Below are 23,445 nucleotides of genomic sequence, written 5' to 3'. Positions count from 1 at the left end.
AACAAGTGTACCCAAGTGGCATTGGGAGCAACTGTTTGCATGTGCGTTAACACTCCACTATGTCTCCCTGTCATAGCTTTTGCGCCATCAGTACATAAACCAACATGAGTAGCAGCTACGTTTGGCTACATACAGACCGTTAGTGGAATTCCTGCGAGAGAATAACAGTTCATGTGATTGGATGTTAATTATTTGACTAGGTTACCTGTATTTGACATTGAGTTTAATTTTATTTGTGGCAGTGAAACCAGGCTACTCAGGCGAGGAAAAAAACCTCACCCAAATGTATAGCCCCGTTGGAAAATATAAATATACTGTTTTAAAATGAGAAGACATTTTTTTTAAAATTATTATTATTATTTATTTATTAAATGTGAATCACATTTTTATTTGGCGTACCACCGACGGCATTGTGCATACCCCTAGTTTGGGAATACCTGATACAGATGATTAACAAAACATGCACATGACAGTATTCATACCTTTTTGTGGTAAATGGGAATGAAAAAAAACTGTTTTGATAATGGTTTTCATACACATACCATGTTCATAATATAGAGACCTTTATATGGGATATTCATTGAAGACGTAAGGGAGGAGGATGGTAAATGTGATCTGCATAACATACCAATACCAATTGACATATCTTTGTATGCCTCCTCGTCTGTATACCTGCAGACACAGACACAAACATGAGCAGTTCAGTCATCTGCACCCCAAACAGCTAGCCTTCAACATATTCTTATAGCATACATATTCTTACCTCTGTGTTGATTGATATCCATTGAATTGTGTCCATTTTCTGTTTTCGAAAGATTTCCACAAATATGAAAAGATAGATGGTATCATCATAAAACAATATCAATTTAGATCATACAATGAACAAGCTTACCTTAAATCTTAAAGCTGTTAATGTTGCGACAGTTCGTTTCTGGTAACAGAACAAAATAGTCAGCACATAGTGACTTCTGATTTAGCTGTACTTTAATTAATGCAAACACGTGGTATATGTGTGGTACGTATATATACGGTCTCGCTGTTTTACCTCGCAGGGCAAAACAGAGAAGAGGACGTCACATTCTATTGTTCTCTCTTTTATACTCTGACAGAGATAGTTCCCGCTCAATGCTGGCCTGTCCGAGGGAGGAGGAGCGTGGTTTAAACTTGCTCCTCCTGTCGTCGGCGTGCAGGCTGATCCCAGTGTCGTGACGCACTTCCTGTTGCCGGTTGTAGTTCTTCTTGTCTTCAACAGTTGATTTACTCGTAGTTTATATACTTAATATTGTAGCATAGCTTCCCCGGTATATTATATAAGTTATGCATACAAATAGCCAGTTCAACCCTAACAAAGCTTACCTCAAAAAAAATTCAGTTAAGTGTCTGCACCTACTGTCCTTTCAAATTCAAATGTTTCAGTTGGGCAGTTAGGTTCCTGCAAAACCCCCCACCAACTAAGGAGGTTCCTGAACCCCACCTCATATGGGGTTCTTGGAAAAACCTTTTGGGGGCCATTTTCAGAGTCAAGAACCCTAAGGTTCTTCAAAGAACTTTGAGGATCTTAGAAGAACCCTTGTTGAACCCCTAATGTTTAGAGTGTAGACTATACTGACCTGTATAGCAAAAGTAAGCACACGGAAAACTGAAAAGCCTATATCACATAAGGGAAGTACCAAAACAACTTGATATAGGGCAGGCGCATGCAAGCAGATGAGGACATTTGGCTATATGGAAGACATTATATAGTAAAACCTACAAAAGTGTGAACGTTAACCAGGAAAGAAAACATACTAGCCTCCCCTGTGCCTGTCACGACTTCTGCCGAAGTCGATGCCCCTCCTTGCACGGGTGGTGCTCGGCGGTCGACGTCACCGGTCTTCTAGCCATCATTGATCAGTTTTTCATTTTCCATTGGTTTTGTCTTCCATCACACCTGTTTCCAAACCCATTAATTACTTGTGTATTTAACCCTCTGTTTCCCTTGTGTATCGGTGTGTGACGGGTATCCTTTACCCATTTTATTTTGTACTTTGGATTTGGAGTTTGTTTTTCATTAAATACTCCATATTAACCAACTTGGTTTCTCCTGCGCCTGACTTCCCTGCCACCTACATACACGAATATGACAGTGCAGAATAAACACTCTCCCCATAGCAACACAAAAAAGTTTAACAACCCTCTCCTATTTTGGACCACCAGTCCCTCCATTAAATTGCGATCTGTTCCTAACTTAATATAGCCCTCACCTTCATAGCTGGCAGCAGACCAACCAGTGTCGTCAGACTTGCCACTCCTCCACGGTTCTGTTCCACCACGCCACATTCTTACGTATACAGTCAATACGGAACTGTTGCCTGCTGCCCACTACAACTACAGTATCCATACAGTTATTGACAGTATCGCGTTTTGCAATCCCAACTTCCTCTTGCTCTCTCTGACAGTGTGATGTTTGGCAATACTGGGCATGTGTTATAGCTGCCTGCAAAGTAGGCTAGACGTCAAATTAATCTAGAGCTCTGAAGATTGGCGATATCATGGAAGAAACAGGGGCCCTTATCCGCAAAAGAAGAGCCACTATATCCACTGGAAAATGTGTTACTTTGAAACAAGTGAATGGGCGGTCAGCGGTTAATGAAAGTATTAACGGCCACGGTGACAGCGGCAACATTGTAACGAAGCGAAATGTGTCCGATTTGCCTTCTACCACGTCAAAAGAAAGGAAGAAAGGAAGAAATGTTCCTAGTGATAGACAGAGGTGAGGCATAAACTAACAAAACCCAGACGTGTCGTTACAGTGGGGTGAATTTATGCCAGGGAAAACAGATCGCGACTGTATGTATTACTGCACCCACTTGTGCAATCTTCCCTTATGAACACTTATAATGGGGTAGAATGAATTATGTACTTTTAATCATTTCGCATAGTCTATATGTCACCCATGCTGGTCCAATAGGCTACATGTCAAATTGCGGATAAAAAGGGGTACATTTAAAACATTAAAAACATTTTTTTTTTACAAAACTCGAAGGGAAGTCGGTGGTGTGTTGCGGACGTCATTTGGGAAGTGTATTTCAGATCAGTTAACTATAGCTGTAGTACAGTACAGTAAATGAGTGTGCACGTATTCAAACTATCCCGTGTCTCTTCATGCCTCAGTTGCCACAGGTTGCAGGAGTCCCTGTTGAGCTCTGCCAGCGGTTACAGAAACTACAGAGGAGTCCTTAACTGGTGTGTTGTCATGCTGGTAAGTTTCCTTCTGCAACGTCATACTGAGAGTCTCAGTTAATTCTCCAGTCTGCTCAACAACACTCAGGTTAAGTGTAAACACTACAATCACTGGCCAGGTTTCCCTCTTAGGCTACATCTTAATACCTAATCATTTTTGGGGGGGGACTATGTTGTTCCATGTAGTGAATATGTTATACAATTCGTTTGTATGGGCTAATAGCAGTAAGGCTAAATTAAAATTATTCATCAAATAATTTAGTAAAAAATATCATTTTTGATACTTCAATGGGTCTTCAAATTCAAAATCAAATAGAAAAATGATCCTTGGTATGACCTTAAAACAATTCCTTATAGCTTAGTAGACCCCCAGTTCAGACAGGGCTTAGACTGTTTAGTGCCAAAAATAAGGGGTTATACATGTAAAAAAATAAAATAATAATAATAATATAGTTTACAGTATATCTCTCAGATATAGGACAGACACTTCAGAACAAACTTCCTTTCGATTCTTTGGGGGGACTATCTGTTGTTCTATGTAGTGAATCTGTTATTAAATGCGTTTGTATGGGCAAATTGCAGTAAGGCAAAATAACATTTTCCATCAACTATTTTTTTTTTTTTTATATTTCAATGGGTCTTAAAATTCTAAATCAAATAGCAAAATGATCATTGGTACGACCTTCTTAAAACAATTCCATATGGCTTAGTAGAACACTACCCCCCCCACCCACCCATCTTAGACAGGGCTTAGACCAGGGTGTCTGTAGTGATGCCCTTAACGCATAGGGGCCCCCGAGTGGCGCAGCGGTCTAAGGCTAGAGGCGTCACTACAGACACCCTGGTTCGAATCCAGGCTATATCACAACCGGCCGGGATTGGGAGTCCCGTAGGGTAGGCGCACAATTGGCCCAGCGTCGTCCGGGTTTGGCCGGTGTAGGCCGTCATTGTAAATAAGAATTAGTTCTTAACTGACTTACCACCTACAAGAGGAGTCAATCAGAAAGCATCACTGTGCGGTGGTGGGTGTGTGCCTCCAGGTCTCACCAGAAGGCATATTCATCCCACGCTGGGCCTGAAACCACAGTGTTTAAAGACACCAGGCACTTATTCAGAACACCTCAACAGGATTATATATCTAGCCCGAGGCTACTCTGTGTTCCTGTTCTTTTAGTTTAGCAAGATTACAGTGAAAGTGAGACAACATCATATTTCTCATCATATTCTTTTGTCTTTTAATGATTTTGCTGCTAAAGGAGGTGATGTGGATTGAGGTGAGGCCAAGGTCATCCTGCTTTCATGTAATACTCTGATATTCTGTAAGATTCCTTTAGGCTTAACTTACAAGACACAGGATAGTAGAGGTACATTGCACTTGTGTCGCAGCACTTACTGTTGCTGGACTAGACTATTCTGTCCAATCCTAAAGTGGGACACGTAACGCTTAGCTATATAGTTAGCTAATCACTTTGTTAATAACCTTGTGTTTTGCTAATTCAGTTTGGCTTTGAAGTCAGTGTGTGAGAGGATGGGAAACAGCAGGACATTCCCATTCCTCTAGCTCTCAGTGAGTCTCGGTACAACCACATAAACCATTGTTTTACTCTTTAGAGAGAGATGTTGGAGTTCAAGGATGGTTTGATGATGCTAAGGGAAACATGGTGGTACTATTCCCTTAGAAAAACACACTGACATTTCCATGTGTAACTATTGTGGGGAAATATGGTATTGAGATTCTATCTAAAGTAATCATTCAGCAACAGCTAGTTCGTTGATCTGAATTCACGTCAAATCTAGAGCACCGCCAGCTTAGTCTCCCTTCATCAAAGCCGTGGAGAATAAATTCACATTTCTAAAACTGTTGATAATCCACTCTCTGAAACAAGATCATTTTGTCATCACAGTACTTTGTTCATTCTTTGAACTTCTTCTCAAATTCCCATTGAACGTGGAGAAATCTTTGTATTCCATAATAAGATATTACAATCCAAAATGAAACATTTTCAACAAGGGAGAAGAGAATCACAAGACAGACCTAAAAATCAAGAGGATGATTATCTTGACTTGCAAACACTTCATCTTTTAGCTGTCAAGATGAGTTCCACAAATAGTACTGTATTTGGTATTTTATTAGGATCTCCATTAGCTAGAGCCAAAGCTGCAGCTACCCTTCCTGTGGTCCACATAAAACATGACATTAATAGACCATTACAGCTGAAGGGCAGAACTACATAAAATCACAATACATAACATTAATAGACAGTTTAAAACAACAGTTTTTTAAATAATAGACAGGTACAGAACTACATACATTTTAAATAAGTATACACACTTTAATATTAGTATGCCTTAGCAATCATTGCAACATGTACTCATAATAACGGCTACACTGCAGTCATCCATTTGGTTACAGTTGCTTACTGTTACAATTGCAGGTCCTGATCCTAATCTCTCAGAACCAGTTGTTCTCTAAACACTAGCGAGAATCTCACAACGTTAGCAACCACCCGTGTCCTTGGTTCTTCCGTTTGACGCCAGTACTGTTCATAATAATGTGATTCATAGGCAAGTGCAACGAAAACGACAATGAAAATGCAACAATTCCTCCAGCTTCAACCACAGTTTTCACCCTAGCAACTGTGCCATTCAGCTCATAGCAATGAGCTACAGATGGAGTTTCCTCCCCACTAAGGCTTCAATTTAATCCTTCACCTCAGCAACCGAGTTGGAGATTTCTCCAGCTGAAGTTTCAATTGAATCCTTTGTTTTAGCTACCTATGTGGACTTTTTAGATGCCCATCACTGCACAATGTGCAATAAATTGAACAGAGTTATCATTATCTTCAGACGGGCTTCTCTGACGTCCTTCGCCCTGTCTAGTGCATAGAAATGAACTAAACCAAACTGCCCGTAAAGGGCTTACTGAGGTATAGTGTAATGTGTTACAGTCTACTGCCCTTAAAGGGTTTACTGAGGTATAGTGTAACCTGTTACAGTCTACTGCCCGTAAAGGGTTTACTGAGGTATAGTGTAACGTGTTACAGTCTACTGCCCTTAAAGGGCTTACTGAGGTATAGTGTAACGTGTTACAGTCTACTGCCCGTAAAGGGTTTACTGAGGTATAGTGTAATGTGTTACAGTCTACTGCCGTTAAAGGGTTTACTGAGGTATAGTGTAACGTGTTACAGTCTACTGCCCTTAAAGGGTTTACTGAGGTATAGTGTAACGTGTTACAGTCTACTGCCCTTAAAGGGCTTACTGAGGTATAGTGTAACGTGTTACAGTCTACTGCCCGTAAAGGGTTTACTGAGGTATAGTGTAACCTGTTACAGTCTACTGCCCATAAAGGGTTTACTGAGGTATAGTGTAACGTGTTACAGTCTACTGCCCGTAAAGGGTTTACTGAGGTATAGTGTAATGTGTTACAGTCTACTGCCGTTAAAGGGTTTACTGAGGTATAGTGTAACGTGTTACAGTCTACTGCCCTTAAAGGGTTTACTGAGGTATAGTGTAACGTGTTACAGTCTACTGCCCTTAAAGGGCTTACTGAGGTATAGTGTAACGTGTTACAGTCTACTGCCCGTAAAGGGTTTACTGAGGTATAGTGTAACCTGTTACAGTCTACTGCCCATAAAGGGTTTACTGAGGTATAGTGTAACGTGTTACAGTCTACTGCCCGTAAAGGGTTTACTGGGGTATAGTGTAACGTGTTACAGTCTACTGCCCGTAAAGGGTTTACTGAGGTATATTGTAATGTGGTACAGTCTACTGCCGTTAAAGGGTTTACTGAGGTATAGTGTAACGTGTTACAGTCCACTGCCCGTAAAGGGCTTACTGAGGTATAGTGTAATGTGTTACAGTCTACTGCCCGTAAAGGGTTTACTGAGGTATAGTGTAACGTGTTACAGTCTACTGCCCGTAAAGGGTTTACTGGGGTATAGTGTAACGTGTTACAGTCTACTGCCCGTAAAGGGTTTACTGAGGTATAGTGTAACGTGTTACAGTCTACTGCCCGTAAAGGGTTTACTGGGGTATAGTGTAACGTGTTACAGTCTACTGCCCATAAAGGGTTTACTGAGGTATAGTGTAACGTGTTACAGTCTACTGCCGTTAAAGGGTTTACTGAGGTATAGTGTAACATGTTACAGTCTACTGCCCTTAAAGGGTTTACTGAGGTATAGTGTAATGTGTTACAGTCTACCGCTCATAAAGGGTTTACTGAGGTATAGTGTAACGTGGTACAGTCTACTGCCCTTAAAGGGTTTACTGAGGTATATTGCGTGGCCTTTGGACTTATTCATAAAATGAATAAAGTCCCCTTGATATGGAGTTTCCTCCAGTTCTCTTATGGAGTTTCCTCCGGTTCTCTTATGGAGTTTCCTCCAGTTCTCTTATGGAGTTTCCTCCGGTTCTCTAATGGAATTTCCTCCAGTTCTCTTATGGAGTTTCCTCCAGTTCTCTTATGGAGTTTCCTCCAGTTCTCTTATGGAGTTTCCTCCAGTTCTCTTATGGAGTTTCCTCCGGTACTCTTATGGAGTTTCCTCCGGTACTCTTATGGAGTTTCCTCCGGTTCTCTTATGGAGTTTTCTCCAGTTTTCTTATGGAGTTTCCTCCGGTTCTCTAATGGACTTTCCTCCGGTTCTCTTATGGAGTTTTCTCCAGTTTTCTAATGGAGTTTCTTCCGGTTCACTTATGGAGTTTCCTCCTGTTCTCTAATGGAGTTTCCTCCGGTTCTCTTATGGAGTTTCCTCCGGTTCTCTAATGGAGTTTCTTCCGGTTCTCTTATGGAGTTTCCTCCTGTTCTCTATTGGAGTTTCCTCCGGTTCTCTATTGGAGTTTCCTCCAGTTCTCTTATGGAGTTTCCTCAGGTTCTCTAATGGAGTTTCCTTCTGTTCTCTTATGGAGTTTTCTCCGGTTCTCTAATGGAGTTAGGTGCATCTACAGCGGAAAATAAATACTGCACCTTAGTACACATGCACTCACTCACACCTACACAGATATACATGTACACTCATCCACACACACCCTCATACATTCATGCTACACACACATCACAACTGCTGTTACCAGACTCTTTGTTACATCTGCCCCTGCCTACTTCTCATCCTGTGTCTCCCTAACCTGCCGCCACTCCCCCAGTGCCCTCTCCCTCTCTCGCTCTGTGTGGGTTTATCTGATTGTTGGAGTGGAGACAGATGTGCTGGAGTCAGAGCAGATCCCCACCAGCTGCAACCTGTTCCAAAATCAGAACTCTACAAATACTCAGCCCTGCCACTTCCACGCTGCCAGATTGTAGCATCTGCTCAGTCAGTCTGCATTTCAAGCCGTTTCTGCTCTCATCCTGTGTCTCCCTAACCTGCCGCCACTCCCCCAGTGCCCTCTCCCTCTCTCTCTCTGTGTGGGTTTAACTGATTGTTGGAGTGGAGACAGATGTGCTGGAGTCAGAGCAGATCCCCACCAGCTGCAACCTGTTCCAAAATCAGAACTCTACAAATACTCAGCCCTGCCACTTCCACGCTGCCAGATCGTAGCATCTGTTCAGTCAGTCTGCATTTCAAGCCGTTTGTTCCTGCATAGATCTTGTTATCCTGTGTTGCCTGTTTTCCCCAGCCGGACGCTGCTTTTCTCTCCGCTCTCCCCACTTTTCAATAAATACCTTGGTTACCTTATTCCTGTCTCCTCGTCTGAGTCTGCACTTGGGTTCACCTGCTCCACCCCGCGTAACACTCTCATTATGATTGCTAAATACCTCACAATTTAAACACTTGTCTCCCACACTCTCCCCAAACCCCCCTTCCCCAAAACATGCGTAAATATTGAACTATAAATTGTGCCTTCCTGTATTATTATGCTAAAATGTTTATTCTACTGAGGCATTTACTTTGTTTGTATTCTTAAAACCTGTTATGGCTAGGGGGCAGTATTTTCACGGCTGGATAAAAAACGTGCCCGATTTAATCTGGTTACCACTCCTACCCAGTAACTAGAATATGCATATACTTATTACATATGGATAGAAAACACCCTAAAGTTTCTAAAACTGTTTGAATGGTGTCTGTGAGTATAACAGAACTCATTTGGCAGGCAAAAATCTGACAAGGTTTCAGGCAGGAAGTGGCCTGTCTGACAAGGTGTCGTTCTTCTTGTCTCTGTTTATTGAAGAGTGATGATCTTAGCTGTCCCGTGACACTTCCTACGGCTGCCATAGGGTCTCAGAAGGCGGTAAAAAGCTGAATCGTGGCTTTGCAGGCTCTGGCTGAAACAAAGTAGCGTGTTTGGGTAGTGGCTGGTTACAGTACTGTGAGACTCAGGCGCGTGCCCGCGTCGACCGAATGCTTTGTTTTCTTTCCTCTGTTTAGCTAAAAGGAGATTCCTGGTCGGAATATTATCGCTTTTTTACGAGAAAAATTGCATAAAAATTGATTTTAAACAGCGGTTGACATGCTTCGAAGTACGGTAATGGAATATTTAGATTTTTTTTGTCACGAATTGCGCCACGCGCGCGACCCTGATTTACCATTTCAGATAGTGTCTGGGACGCACGAACAAAACGCCGCTATTCGGATATAACGATGGATTATTTTGGACCAAACCAACATTTGTTATTGAAGTAGCAGTCCTGGGAGTGCATTCTGACGAAGACAACAAAAGGTAATGAAACTTTTATAATAGTAAAGCTGATATTGGTGAGTGCTAAACTTGCCGGGTGTCTAAATAGCTAGCCCGTGATGCCTGGGCTATGTACTTAGAATATTGCAAAATGTGCTTTCACCAAAAAGCTATTTTAAAATCGGACATATCGAGTGCATAGAGGAGGTCTGTATCTATAATTCTTAAAATAATTGTTATGCTTTTTGTGAACGTTTATCGTGAGTAATTTAGTAAAATGTTAGCGAATTCCCCGGAAGTTTGCGGGGGGTATGCTAGTTCTGAACGTCACATGCTAATGTAAAAAGCTGGTTTTTGATATAAATATGAACTTGATTGAACAAAACATGCATGTATTGTATAACATAATGTCCTAGGGTTGTCATCTGATGAAGATCATCAAAGGTTAGTGTTGCATTTAGCTGTCTTCTAGGTTTTTGTGACATTATATGCTAGCTTGAAAAATGGGTGTCTGATTATTTCTGGCTTGGTACTCTGCTGACATAATCTAATGTTTTGCTTTCGTTGTAAAGCCTTTTTGAAATCGGACAGTGTGGTTAGATAAAGGAGAGTCTTATCTTTAAAATGCTGTGAAATAGTCATATGTTTGAAAAATGGAAGTTTTTGTATTTTAGAGGAGTTTGTATTTCGCGCCACGCCCATCATTGGATAATGGAGCAGGTGTTCCGCTAGCGGAACGTCTAGATGTAAGAGGTTAACTGTTATTATTTCTTATCGTTGTATTGTCGAAAAGGAACCTTCAAGTAAGCATTTCATTTGACGATATATACCATGTGTATCACGTCTATACGACTAATAAAACTTGAAACTACAGTGGAAAAGAGACACTGTAATTGAATCATATGATGAATGTATGCTTGTACCATGTGAAACAAACTGTATTTTCAAGGATGCAATGAATTTACAAGCCCTCTTTTGTTGTAGGTCTTAAGCAATGCCCGTCTGTTTTTGGAAAACCTTTTAAAGTAAGTACAGTACGTTATGAGAAGCTTTCCGTAAGACAAGAGGGGGGAAAGGAGAGTGTAGTCTTATGGCTGTCATTTGACGGTTGGAAGTAAAGGCCTCGTTTTCAGAGAATGAAATGTAACGTCAGCCCCTTCACTGCTAAGACCGTATGCTGTCCTGTACGCTAATGCAAGCGCAATGCCTCCTGACTGTCCACAGATGCCCAGCACAGTAACAGCCTATAGGGAGCAGCCAGGCATTGCTTACTAAAGGCATACTGTGGTAAAGACGTGCAAGGAGGGTACATTGTCATGTATTACTGTAAAGTAAGATAGGAGGTTCTGTGCCTGATTCACTCAAACATGCTGCATCACTTACACTCGCAGCATTGTGAAAACTGAAAGGCTGAAATGTTTCAAGTTAAGTTTTAATGTCACACGAACAAGTACAGTGAAATGTCTTTCTTGAAAGCTCTAATCCCAACAATGCAGTAATCAATAACAATGTAATACTAAAAATAACAAGGTAGAACAAAACACACGAGATATAAAATAAGAATGTGGTTTGATTCAGCTGAGCTCTGAGTGTCTAACCACAGTGTTCTGTTGTTCTAGGTATGGTATTCTAGTGGACCCAATACAAGTGGTTTCTCTATTCATAAAGGACCCCTACAACATGCCTGCAGCGTGCCTTGTTATCGGTACGTGGACTTTCCCTAGGGTCCTTCTGGATATTCCCCCTCACTTTCCCTACACACAACATCACTCTCCCAACACACTATCACTATCATTCCCCAGACCCTACACACTTGATCACTCCCCCTTACAGACTATCACTCACCCTACACACTAGATCTGTATGCAGGTCATTACAGGCTGTTCTGCTGCAGCCGTCTCCTGAGGACCATCCCCCTGGCCTATTTTATGGACCTACAGTACTGAGAGAAGGACTATGGGACAAGGGCCTCCCTATACAGTACAGTACTGAGAGAAGGACTATGAGACACCCTATACAGTACAGTACTGAGAGAAGGACTATGGGACAAGGGCCTCCCTATACAGTACAGTACTGAGAGAAGGACTATGGGACAAGGGCCTCCCTATACAGTACAGTACTGAGAGAAGGACTATGGGACAAGGGCCTCCCTATACAGTACAGTACTGAGAGAAGGACTATGGGACAAGGGCCTCCCTATACAGTACAGTACTGAGAGAAGGACTATGGGACAAGGGCCTCCCTATACAGTACAGTACTGAGAGAAGGACTATGGGACAAGGGCCTCCCTATACAGTACAGTACTGAGAGAAGGACTATGGGACAAGGGCCTCCCTATACAGTACAGTACTGAGAGAAGGACTATGGGACAAGGGCCCTATACAGTACAGTACTGAGAGAAGGACTATGGGACAGGGCCTCCCTATACAGTACAGTACTGAGAGAAGGACTATGGGACAAGGGCCTCCCTATACAGTACAGTACTGAGAGAAGGACTATGGGACACCCTATACAGTACAGTACTGAGAGAAGGACTATGGGACAAGGGCCTCCCTATACAGTACAGTACTGAGAGAAGGACTATGAGACACCCTATACAGTACAGTACTGAGAGAAGGACTATGGGACAAGGGCCTCCCTATACAGTACAGTACTGAGAGAAGGACTATGGGACAAGGGCCTCCCTATACAGTACAGTACTGAGAGAAGGACTATGAGACAAGGGCCTCCCTATACAGTACAGTACTGAGAGAAGGACTATGGGACAAGGGCCCCTATACAGTACAGTACTGAGAGAAGGACTATGGGACAAGGGCCTCCCTATACAGTACAGTACTGAGAGAAGGACTATGGGACAAGGGCCTCCCTATACAGTACAGTACTGAGAGAAGGACTATGAGACACCCTATACAGTACAGTACTGAGAGAAGGACTATGGGACAAGGGCCTCCCTATACAGTACAGTACTGAGAGAAGGACTATGGGACAAGGGCCTCCCTATACAGTACAGTACTGAGAGAAGGACTATGGGACAAGGGCCTCCCTATACAGTACAGTACTGAGAGAAGGACTATGAGACACCCTATACAGTACAGTACTGAGAGAAGGACTATGAGACAAGGGCCTCCCTATACAGTACAGTACTGAGAGAAGGACTATGGGACAAGGGCCTCCCTATACAGTACAGTACTGAGAGAAGGACTATGGGACAAGGGCCTCCCTATACAGTACAGTACTGAGAGAAGGACTATGGGACAAGGGCCTCCCTATACAGTACAGTACTGAGAGAAGGACTATGAGACACCCTATACAGTACAGTACTGAGAGAAGGACTATGAGACAAGGGCCTCCCTATACAGTACAGTACTGAGAGAAGGACTATGGGACAAGGGCCTCCCTATACAGTACAGTACTGAGAGAAGGACTATGAGACAAGGGACTCCCTATACAGTACAGTACTGAGGGAAGGACTATGGGACAAGGGCCTCCCTATACAGTACAGTACTGAGAGAAGGACTATGGGACAAGGGCCTCCCTATACAGTACAGTACTGAGAGAAGGACTATGGGACAAGGGCCTCCCTATACAGTACAGTACTGAGAGAAGGACTATGGGACAAGGGCCTCCCTATACAGTACAGTACTGAGAGAAGGACTATGGGACAAGGGCCTCCCTATACAGTACAGTACTGAGAGAAGGACTATGGGACAAGGGCCTCCCTATACAGTACAGTACTGAGAGAAGGACTATGGGACAAGGGCCTCCCTATACAGTACAGTACTGAGAGAAGGACTATGGGACAAGGGCCTCCCTATACAGTACAGTACTGAGAGAAGGACTATGGGACAAGGGCCTCCCTATACAGTACAGTACTGAGAGAAGGACTATGGGACACCCTATACATTACAGTACTGAGAGAAGGACTATGGGACACCCTATACATTACAGTACTGAGAGAAGGACTATGGGACAAGGGCCTCCCTATACAGTACAGTACTGAGAGAAGGACTATGGGACACCCTATACATTACAGTACTGAGAGAAGGACTATGGGACAAGGGCCTCCCTATACAGTACAGTACTGAGAGAAGGACTATGGGACACCCTATACAGTACAGTACTGAGAGAAGGACTATGGGACAAGGGCCTCCCTATACAGTACAGTACTGAGAGAAGGACTATGAGACAAGGGCCTCCCTATACAGTACAGTACTGAGAGAAGGACTATGGGACAAGGGCCTCCCTATACAGTACAGTACTGAGAGAAGGACTATGAGACAAGGGCCTCCCTATACAGTACAGTACTGAGAGAAGGACTATGGGACAAGGGCCTCCCTATACAGTACAGTACTGAGAGAAGGACTATGGGACAAGGGCCTCTCTATACAGTACAGTACTGAGAGAAGGACTATGAGACAAGGGCCTCCCTATACAGTACAGTACTGAGAGAAGGACTATGGGACAAGGGCCTCCCTATACAGTACAGTACTGAGAGAAGGACTATGGGACACCCTATACATTACAGTACTGAGAGAAGGACTATGGGACACCCTATACATTACAGTACTGAGAGAAGGACTATGGGACAAGGGCCTCCCTATACAGTACAGTACTGAGAGAAGGACTATGGGACACCCTATACAGTACAGTACTGAGAGAAGGACTATGGGACACCCTATACATTACAGTACTGGGGCATAGCAGACAATGATGCCCTCAGAAGGCACTGGTTTTATATGCATTGCAGCATATTTATTTTATTAACACTTGTAGTCATTGACGCGTGATCCAGTGTCTGTTTTATTGGCTGTAGTATCAGTTAAGCTCAAGCACTTGTTCTGATTGTGAGCCAGGCACAGATAGTGCCAAGGCATTAGAGACAGACACCTACTGTATTTTATTCTCTGTTTTATTGAAGGTTGGTTTCCACAGAAGTTGCCAAGGCGTTAGAGGCAGAAGGCTATTGTATTTTATTCTGTTTTATTGAGGTTTGGTTTCCATAAAAGTCCACCTCAACCTATTCCATCAGGCCTTTGACATTTTGAATACTGTAGGCCTTTAGAATTGATTCTATGATGTATTCTTCAAAACACAGCAGAAAAACATTATTCCAAAGACCAGGTCACATGATATGGTATGGAGCGAGAGGCAGCCCTGCAGCTAGTTAGATAATCCCATGATTCAAAATAGTTCAGCCTTTCATTTCTTTCTGTGTGTGCTTTCATGCATGTTCGTGTGTGCATGCTCATGCATACGCATGTGTGTTTGTGTCCGTTCTCATGCGTGTGTGTTTGTGTTTGCTTAAGTGTGTGTTTCCTCTCTACTGCAGAGCTCCCCTGCCAGTCCTGCAGTAGGACAGTAACAGTGCAGTAGTAGCAGGTGGTCTATGCAACACATAGGCTGTGTTTGTGCTGCCTCATTTGTCCCAGAAGCTGATGCTGTGACAGCAGGTTTATCTTAACAGGCCAGTGGTGGACCCCCCCCCTCAGTACTGTAGGAGGAAACAACATAAGGTCTTATTTTATCATCGTATCATCTCCCTTGTATATGTTAACTCGCCATGCTTGTCGTGTGTTTGTTTGGTAACATTTATTTGATCACCACATCATTTGTCTCGTCTTTTCTTCCAGTGTCCAACGTGTTTATTGTGGCAGCTTTGTACACAGAGCGAAGGCTCTCAGTGGTGAGTTTCATTCTGATGTACTTACCATTGTTGCTATTATTGTTATAAAAAAAGTTTTTCCTGCGCTGCAGACGGCTATATCAGTCCGCTAATACAGAACTATTAAAGGGCCAGTGCACTACTTTTGTGATTTTTATTTAATGATTTAAAGTATATAAATATATTGTGATTTTTCAGGGGGTGCTGCAGCCCCCTCACACCCTTGCTTCCCGCGGCTATGCCTTAACGTGCAGTTCTTCTGTCCCTCCAGGGCTGCTTCAGTGAACGTGTTGGGCTGCTGGTTCATTCCATTAACCTATCAGTCACACTGTGCTTCCCGGTGGCTATCGTACTAATGGTGAAGTCCATGACTCCAGGTACTGCTGTATGTGTTCTCATCAGCCTACAGATGTAGGATCTTAATTTGATCGCCCTGTTGCAGGAAAACCTTCCGTTTTGCATCATCATGACGATGTGGCCGGTGACACGTTGCTTCTTGAAAGTCCAATATCTTGAAAACTTGACTGCTGACATGGAAAACATTTTGGGACTGTATCAACTGTGGATGAATGAAAAAAAATACAAAGGAGAGTTTCTGAGTGGAGTTTTTCTTTAATTATAATCCACATAATCATTTACATTTCCTGTTGCTGCAGTATGTTTTTCCCTGCAGTAGCAAACTGGCTCAAATTAAGATCCTACATCTGTATAGCAAATCCTGCTTTTCAGAAAAAAACAAAACTGTGTCTGAATCTAGTGTGTCTATATGTTTCACTATTAGTTTAGTTAGTGTGTCTCTGTGTGTCTTCACTGTTAGTTTAGTTAGTGTGTCTCTGTGTGTCTTCACTATTAGTTTAGTTAGTGTGTCTCTGTGTGTCTTCACTGTTAGTTTAGTTAGTGTGTCTTCACTATTAGTTTAGTTAGTGTGTCTCTGTGTGTCTTCACTATTAGTTTAGTTAGTGTGTCTCTGTGTGTCTTCACTATTAGTTTAGTTAGTGTGTCGTCACTATTAGTTTAGTTAGTGTGTCTCTGTGTGTCTTCACTATTAGTTTAGTTAGTGTGTCTCTGTGTGTCTTCACTGTTAGTTTAGTTAGTGTGTCTTCACTATTAGTTTAGTTAGTGTGTCTCTGTGTGTCTTCACTATTAGTTTAGTTAGTGTGTCTTCACTATTAGTTTAGTTAGTGTGTCTCTGTGTGTCTTCACTATTAGTTTAGTTAGTGTGTGTCTGTGTGTCTTCACTATTAGTTTAGTTAGTGTGTCTCTGTGTCTTCACTATTAGTTTAGTTAGTGTGTCTCTGTGTGTCTTCACTATTAGTTTAGTTAGTGTGTCTCTGTGTGTCTTCACTATTAGTTTAGTTAGTGTGTCTTCACTATTAGTTTAGTTAGTGTGTCTCTGTGTCTTCACTATTAGTTTAGTTAGTGTGTCTCTGTGTGTCTTCACTATTAGTTTAGTTAGTGTGTCTCTGTGTGTCTTCACTATGAGTTTAGTTAGTGTGTCTCTGTGTGTCTTCACTGTTAGTTTAGTTAGTGTGTGTCTTAACTATTAGTTTAGTTAGTGTGTCTCTGTGTCTTCACTATTAGTTTAGTTAGTGTGTCTTCACTATTAGTTTAGTTAGTGTGTCTCTGTGTGTCTTAACTATTAGTTTAGTTAGTGTGTTTCTGTGTGTCTTCACTATTAGTTTAGTTAGTGTGTTTCTGTGTGTCTTCACTATTAGTTTAGTTAGTGTGTCTCTGTGTCTTCACTATTAGTTTAGTTAGTGTGTCTCTGTGTGTCTTCACTATTAGTTTAGTTAGTGTGTCTTCACTGTTAGTTTAGTTAGTGTGTCTCTGTGTGTCTTCACTATTAGTTTAGTTAGTGTGTCTTCACTATTAGTTTAGTTAGTGTGTCTCTGTGTGTCTTCACTATTAGTTTAGTTAGTGTGTCTCTGTGTGTCTTCACTATTAGTTTAGTTAGTGTGTCACTGTGTGTCTTCACTATTAGTTTAGTTAGTGTGTCTCTGTGTCTTCACTATTAGTTTAGTTAGTGTGTCACTGTGTGTCTTCACTATTAGTTTAGTTAGTGTGTTTCTGTGTGTCTTCACTGTTAGTTTAGTTAGTGTGTTTCTGTGTGTCTTCACTATTAGTTTAGTTAGTGTGTCTCTGTGTGTCTTCACTATTAGTTTAGTTAGTGTGTCTCTGTGTGTCTTCACTGTTAGTTTAGTTAGTGTGTGTCTTCACTATTAGTTTAGTTAGTGTGTCTCTGTGTCTTCACTATTAGTTTAGTTAGTGTGTCTTCACTATTAGTTTAGTTAGTGTGTCTCTGTGTGTCTTCACTATTAGTTTAGTTAGTGTGTCTCTGTGTGTCTTCACTATTAGTTTAGTTAGTGTGTCTCTGTGTGTCTTCACTATTAGTTTAGTTAGTCTGTCTTCACTATTAGTTTAGTTAGTGTGTCTTCACTATTAGGTTAGTTAGTGTGTCTCTGTGTGTCTTCACTATTAGTTTAGTTAGTGTGTCTCTGTGTGTCTTCACTATTAGTTTAGTTAGCGTGTTTCTGTGTGTCTTCACTATTAGTTTAGTTGGTGTGTCTCTGTGTGTCTTCACTATTAGTTTAGTTAGTGTGTCTCTGTGTCTTCACTATTAGTTTAGTTGGTGTGTGTCTGTGTGTCTTCACTATTAGTTTAGTTAGTGTGTCTCTGTGTCTTCACTATTAGTTTAGTTAGTGTGTCTCTGTGTGTCTTCACTATTAGTTTAGTTAGTGTGTTTCTGTGTGTCTTCACTATTAGTTTAGTTAGTGTGTCTCTGTGTCTTCACTATTAGTTTAGTTAGTGTGTCTCTGTGTGTCTTCACTGTTAGTTTAGTTAGTGTGTCTCTGTGTCTTCACTATTAGTTTAGTTAGTGTGTCTTCACTATTAGTTTAGTTAGTGTGTCTCTGTGTGTCTTCACTATTAGTTTAGTTAGTGTGTCTTCACTATTAGTTTAGTTAGTGTGTCTTCACTATTAGTTTAGTTAGTGTGTCTCTGTGTGTCTACACTATTAGTTTAGTTAGTGTGTCTCTGTGTGTCTTCACTATTAGTTTAGTTAGTGTGTCTCTATGTCTTTACTATTAGTTTAGTTAGTGTGTGTCTTCACTATTAGTTTAGTTAGTGTGTCTTCACTATTAGTTTAGTTAGTGTGTCTCTGTGTCTTCACTATTAGTTTAGTTAGTGTGTCTCTGTGTGTCTTCACTATTAGTTTAGTTAGTGTGTCTCTGTGGGTCTTCACTATTAGTTTAGTTAGTGTGTCTCTGTGTGTCTTCACTATTAGTTTAGTTAGTGTGTCACTGTGTGTCTTCACTATTAGTTTAGTTAGTGTGTCTCTGTGTGTCTTCACTATTAGTTTAGTTAGTGTGTCTCTGTGTGTCTTCACTATTAGTTTAGTTAGTGTGTCACTGTGTGTCTTCACTATTATTTTAGTTAGTGTGTCACTGTGTGTCTTCACTATTATTTGAGTTAGTGTGTCTCTGTGTGTCTTTACTATTAGTTTAGTTAGTGTGTCTCTGTGTGTCTTCACTATTAGGTTAGTTAGTGTGTCTCTGTGTGTCTTCACTATTAGTTTAGTTAGTGTGTCTCTGTGTGTCTTCACTATTAGTTTAGTTAGTGTGTCTCTGTGTGTCTTCACTATTAGTTTAGTTAGTGTATGTCTTCACTATTAGTTTGGTTAGTGTGTCTTCACTATTAGTTTAGTTAGTGTGTGTCTGTGTGTCTTCACTATTAGTTTAGTTAGTGTGTCTCTGTGTGTCTTCACTATTAGTTTAGTTGGTGTGTCTCTGTGTGTCTTCACTATTAGTTTAGTTAGTGTGTCTCTGTGTGTCTTCACTATTAGTTTAGTTAGTGTGTCTCTGTGTGTCTTCACTATTAGTTTAGTTAGTGTGTCTCTGTGTGTCTTCACTATTAGTTTAGTTAGTGTGTCTCTGTGTCTTCACTATTAGTTTAGTTAGTGTGTCTCTGTGTGTCTTCACTATTAGTTTAGTTAGTGTGTCTCTGTGTCTTCACTATTAGTTTAGTTAGTGGGTCTTCACTATTAGTTTAGTTAGTGTGTTTCTGTGTGTCTTCACTATTAGTTTAGTTAGTGTGACTTCACTATTAGTTTCGTTAGTGTGTCTCTCTGTGTCTTCACTATTAGTTTCGTTAGTGTGTCTCTGTGTGTCTTCACTATTAGTTTCGTTAGTGTGTCTCTGTGTGTCTTCACTATTAGTTTAGTTATTGTGTGTCTTCACTATTAGTTTAGTTAGTGTGTCTCTGCGTGTCTTCACTATTAGTTTAGTTAGTGTGTGTCTTCACTATTAGTTCAGTTAGTGTGTCTCTGCGTGTCTTCACTATTAGTTTAGTTAGTGTGTGTCTTCACTATTAGTTTAGTTAGTGTGTGTCTGTGTGTCTTCACCACATTAGTATTGTTAGTGTGTAGACATAGTATTGGATGATTTAAGTGTGCAATTGTATCTGAATGAAATGACTTTAGTGTGGTATTCTATGATCTACCCTTGTTAGAGTTTATATTAATGGAATCAGTTGCATTACAGAAGTTACAGTAGTGTAGTATTCTATTATCTAGTTGGGCATTAATGTGTAGTTAATGTAGTATTATATTATCCAGTTGGTCATTAATGTGTAGTTAATGTAGTATTCTATTATCTAGTTGGGCATTAATGTGTAGTTAATGTAGTATTATATTATCCAGTTGGTCATTAATGTGTAGTTAATGTAGTATTATATTATCCAGTTGGTCATTAATGTGTAGTTAATGTAGTATTATATTATCCAGTTGGTCATTAATGTGTAGTTAATGTAGTATTATATTATCCAGTTGGTCATTAATGTGTAGTTAATGTAGTATTATATTATCCAGGTTGTCATTAATGTGTAGTTAATGTAGTATTTTATTATCCAGTTGGTCATTAATGTGTAGTTAATGTAGTATTCTATTATCTAGTTGGGCATTAATGTGTAGTTAATGTAGTATAATATTATCCAGTTGGTCATTAATGTGTAGTTAATGTAGTATTATATTATCCAGTTGGTCATTAATGTGTAGTTAATGTAGTATTATATTATCCAGTTGGTCATTAATGTGTAGTTAATGTAGTATTATATTATCCATTTGGTCATTAATGTGTAGTTAATGTAGTATTATATTATCCAGGTTGTCATTAATGTGTAGTTAATGTAGTATTTTATTATCCAGTTGGTCATTAATGTGTAGTTAATGTAGTATTTTATTATCCAGTTGGTCATTATTGTGTAGTTAATGTAGTATTATATTATCCAGTTGGTCATTAATGTGTAGTTAATGTAGTATTTTATTATCCAGTTGGTCATTAATGTGTAGTTAATGTAGTATTATATTATCCAGTTGGTCATTAATGTGTAGTTAATGTAGTATTATATTATCCAGTTGGTCATTAATGTGTAGTTAATGTAGTATTTTATTATCCAGTTGGTCATTAATGTGTAGTTAATGTAGTATTATATTATCCAGTTGGTCATTAATGTGTAGTTAATCTAGTGTTATATTATCCAGTTGGTCATTAATGTGTAGTTAATGTAGTATTTTATTATCCAGTTGGTCATTAATGTGTAGTTAATGTAGTATTATATTATCCAGTTGGTCATTAATGTGTAGTTAATGTAGTATTATATTATCCAGTTGGTTATTAATGTGTAGTTAATGCAGTATTATATTATCCAAGTATGTGATTTTATATTGATGGAATCAGTTGGCCATTAATGTGTAGTTAATGTAGTATTATATTATCCAAGTGTGTGATTTTATCTGATTGGAATCAGTTGGGCAGTGTTTGATCAGTCCCAGTTGGCTCACAGGGAGAGGAAGTAAGGAGTGAGGTGGATATGAGGCCAAAAGAGGAGTGGCTGAGAGACAGGTCAATGTCAGGTCAGCTCTGCCTGTCTTCATCAAGCTGGTTGCTAGCCAGCATGGCATCTGGTGACATACAACAGCTAACTGAGCCTCTCATGGCTACACATGTCTCAGAACTTAGGAAACTGACCACAACCACAAGATGATATTAACTGTCTGTGATGTTGTTCTTTACCCACAGTTTCATATTTACAAATGTAGGATCTTAGTTTGTTCACCCCTTTGCTGGAGAATTTTCCTACAATAAAGGAAATGTATAACTTGTGTATTTCTGAAGTTTGTCATTTCCACTTTGACATTTCAGACTTGATTTTCCCTTATGAAAAATTGATCAACCCCTACACAAATGTCCACATAATAATAATAATTTTCCTACTGTAGCAAACTGGCTTAAATTAAGATCCTACATCTGTACACGCATAAAGACAAAGGTGAAGCTACAGTCATGAGTTTTTAGTAATCATTCCTCTTAGAGGAGAATAGGAAGGTCTTGTGTCTTAGTGTCTTTAAGATCTTCATTTTACCTCTCACAAATCAGATAATCTTTCCCTGGACGTTGACTGCGTAGCTACAGTATCCTTCCTTACCTAAAAGTCTTTCTTTCTCCTCATCTGCCATCTCCACGGGAGCGGACAAAGATATACCATCTGTCTCTTGTACCTCATGCAGAGCTACTGTTTATACATCAAGGTCAGGGGAGAGGGCCACGGATGCTCCTCTTGGCGAGAGAGACAGTCTCTGTCTTTCTCTCTGTGCCCATGCCATCTACTAGGTAACCAGCACGGCCCATTTCCATGCAGCATATGGCCGCTGTTGATAAAGCAGTACTAGTCTGTTAGAATGACCTGGGGGCCTTGCCAGGTTTCCCTGGACCTCGGACGGTAGCGCTGGTAGTTGGTTGAACGTGAGTGGACTTTGTGTTCCCAGTCGTTCATCTTGTGTGATAGACAAGGAGAGGATGGTGAGTGTTGTAACTCTTGACATATATGGATAGCCCTAGATAAGGACAGTAAGAGCCAGGTGGGCAGCATTCCTCAGCTTCTTGTTGTGGCCTGTTTGTTAGCTACACATCAAAGCCAACGTCTTCGCTAACTGGGAATAAGAGGGTTTCATTATTTTCTGTTCTACAGTGTGATATGCATGTTGAATACCTCAAGTTGACTGTACCATATTATAAACTGTGTGGTTCGAGCCCTGAATTCTGATTGGCTGACAGCTGTGGTATATCAGATCGTATACCACAGGTATGACACAACATTTATTTTTACTGCTCTAATTATGTTGGTAACCAGTTTATAATAGCAACGCACCTCGGGGGTTTGTGATATATGGCCAATATACCACGGCTAAAGGCTGTATCCAGGCACTCCACCTTGTGTTGTGCCTAAGAACAGCCCTTAGCCGTGGTATATTGGTTCATATACCACACCACCTCGGGCCTTATTGCTTAAATATACTACATAACGCACTGTGCTACTACACATCAAGATCATTTACAACCACCCACACCCACGTCATTAACTCCATTTAATGGATCATGTGTATTGTACTGTTGTGCATACAACAATATGATTTGACTGTGAATTCTAATGGGAAATATTGCATAAATATTGCTCATATTTAACATTGCACATTGTCCTTGTTCTCAGTGGGTGGAGCGTCTGCTCTGGGAGTGTACACCGTCCTCTTCCTGAAGCTCTACTCCTACAAGGATGTGAACAAGTGGTGTAGAGAGATGAGCCATGCTAAAGCCCGTAGCCTGGCCCGCTCCCTCTCATGTAAGTCCTCAGTCTCCACAGTCCTCTATGCCCCATGCTAAAGCCCGTAGCCTGGCCCGCTCCCTCTCATGTAAGTCCTCAGTCTCCACAGTCCTCTATGCCCCATGCTAAAGCCCGTAGCCTGGCCCGCTCCCTCTCATGTAAGTCCTCAGTCTCCACAGTCCTCTATGCCCCATGCTAAAGCCCGTAGCCTGGCCCGCTCCCTCTCATGTAAGTCCTCAGTCTCCACAGTCCTCTATGCCCCCTACCAGCAACTGGCCAACAACAACACTGCTACTACT

General features: G+C 40.9%; 1 protein-coding gene across 2 annotated transcripts in view; it reads left to right on the top strand.

Annotated features, from left to right (window-relative positions):
* Positions 1-2,306: 2,306 nt before the first annotated feature.
* LOC106606100 (diacylglycerol O-acyltransferase 1) overlaps positions 2,307-23,445 on the top strand; it is a 30,388-nt gene continuing 9,249 nt past the window's right edge. The window contains exons 1-7 of one of the 2 annotated variants that reach the window (XM_045719139.1): positions 2,307-2,752; positions 3,154-3,241; positions 10,816-10,856; positions 11,451-11,536; positions 15,462-15,514; positions 15,765-15,870; positions 23,036-23,164. In XM_045719139.1, the coding sequence (XP_045575095.1) occupies positions 2,532-2,752; positions 3,154-3,241; positions 10,816-10,856; positions 11,451-11,536; positions 15,462-15,514; positions 15,765-15,870; positions 23,036-23,164 (724 nt within the window). In that variant the 5' untranslated portion in view covers positions 2,307-2,531. The remainder of the gene's footprint in view (positions 2,753-3,153; positions 3,242-10,815; positions 10,857-11,450; positions 11,537-15,461; positions 15,515-15,764; positions 15,871-23,035; positions 23,165-23,445) is intronic. The other variant, XM_045719140.1, reaches the window with a different exon arrangement.

The sequence above is a fragment of the Salmo salar genome, chromosome ssa05 (assembly GCF_905237065.1).
Source record: "Salmo salar chromosome ssa05, Ssal_v3.1, whole genome shotgun sequence".
NCBI lineage: Eukaryota > Metazoa > Chordata > Actinopteri > Salmoniformes > Salmonidae > Salmo > Salmo salar.
This window is presented reverse-complemented; position numbering and strand designations above follow the sequence as displayed.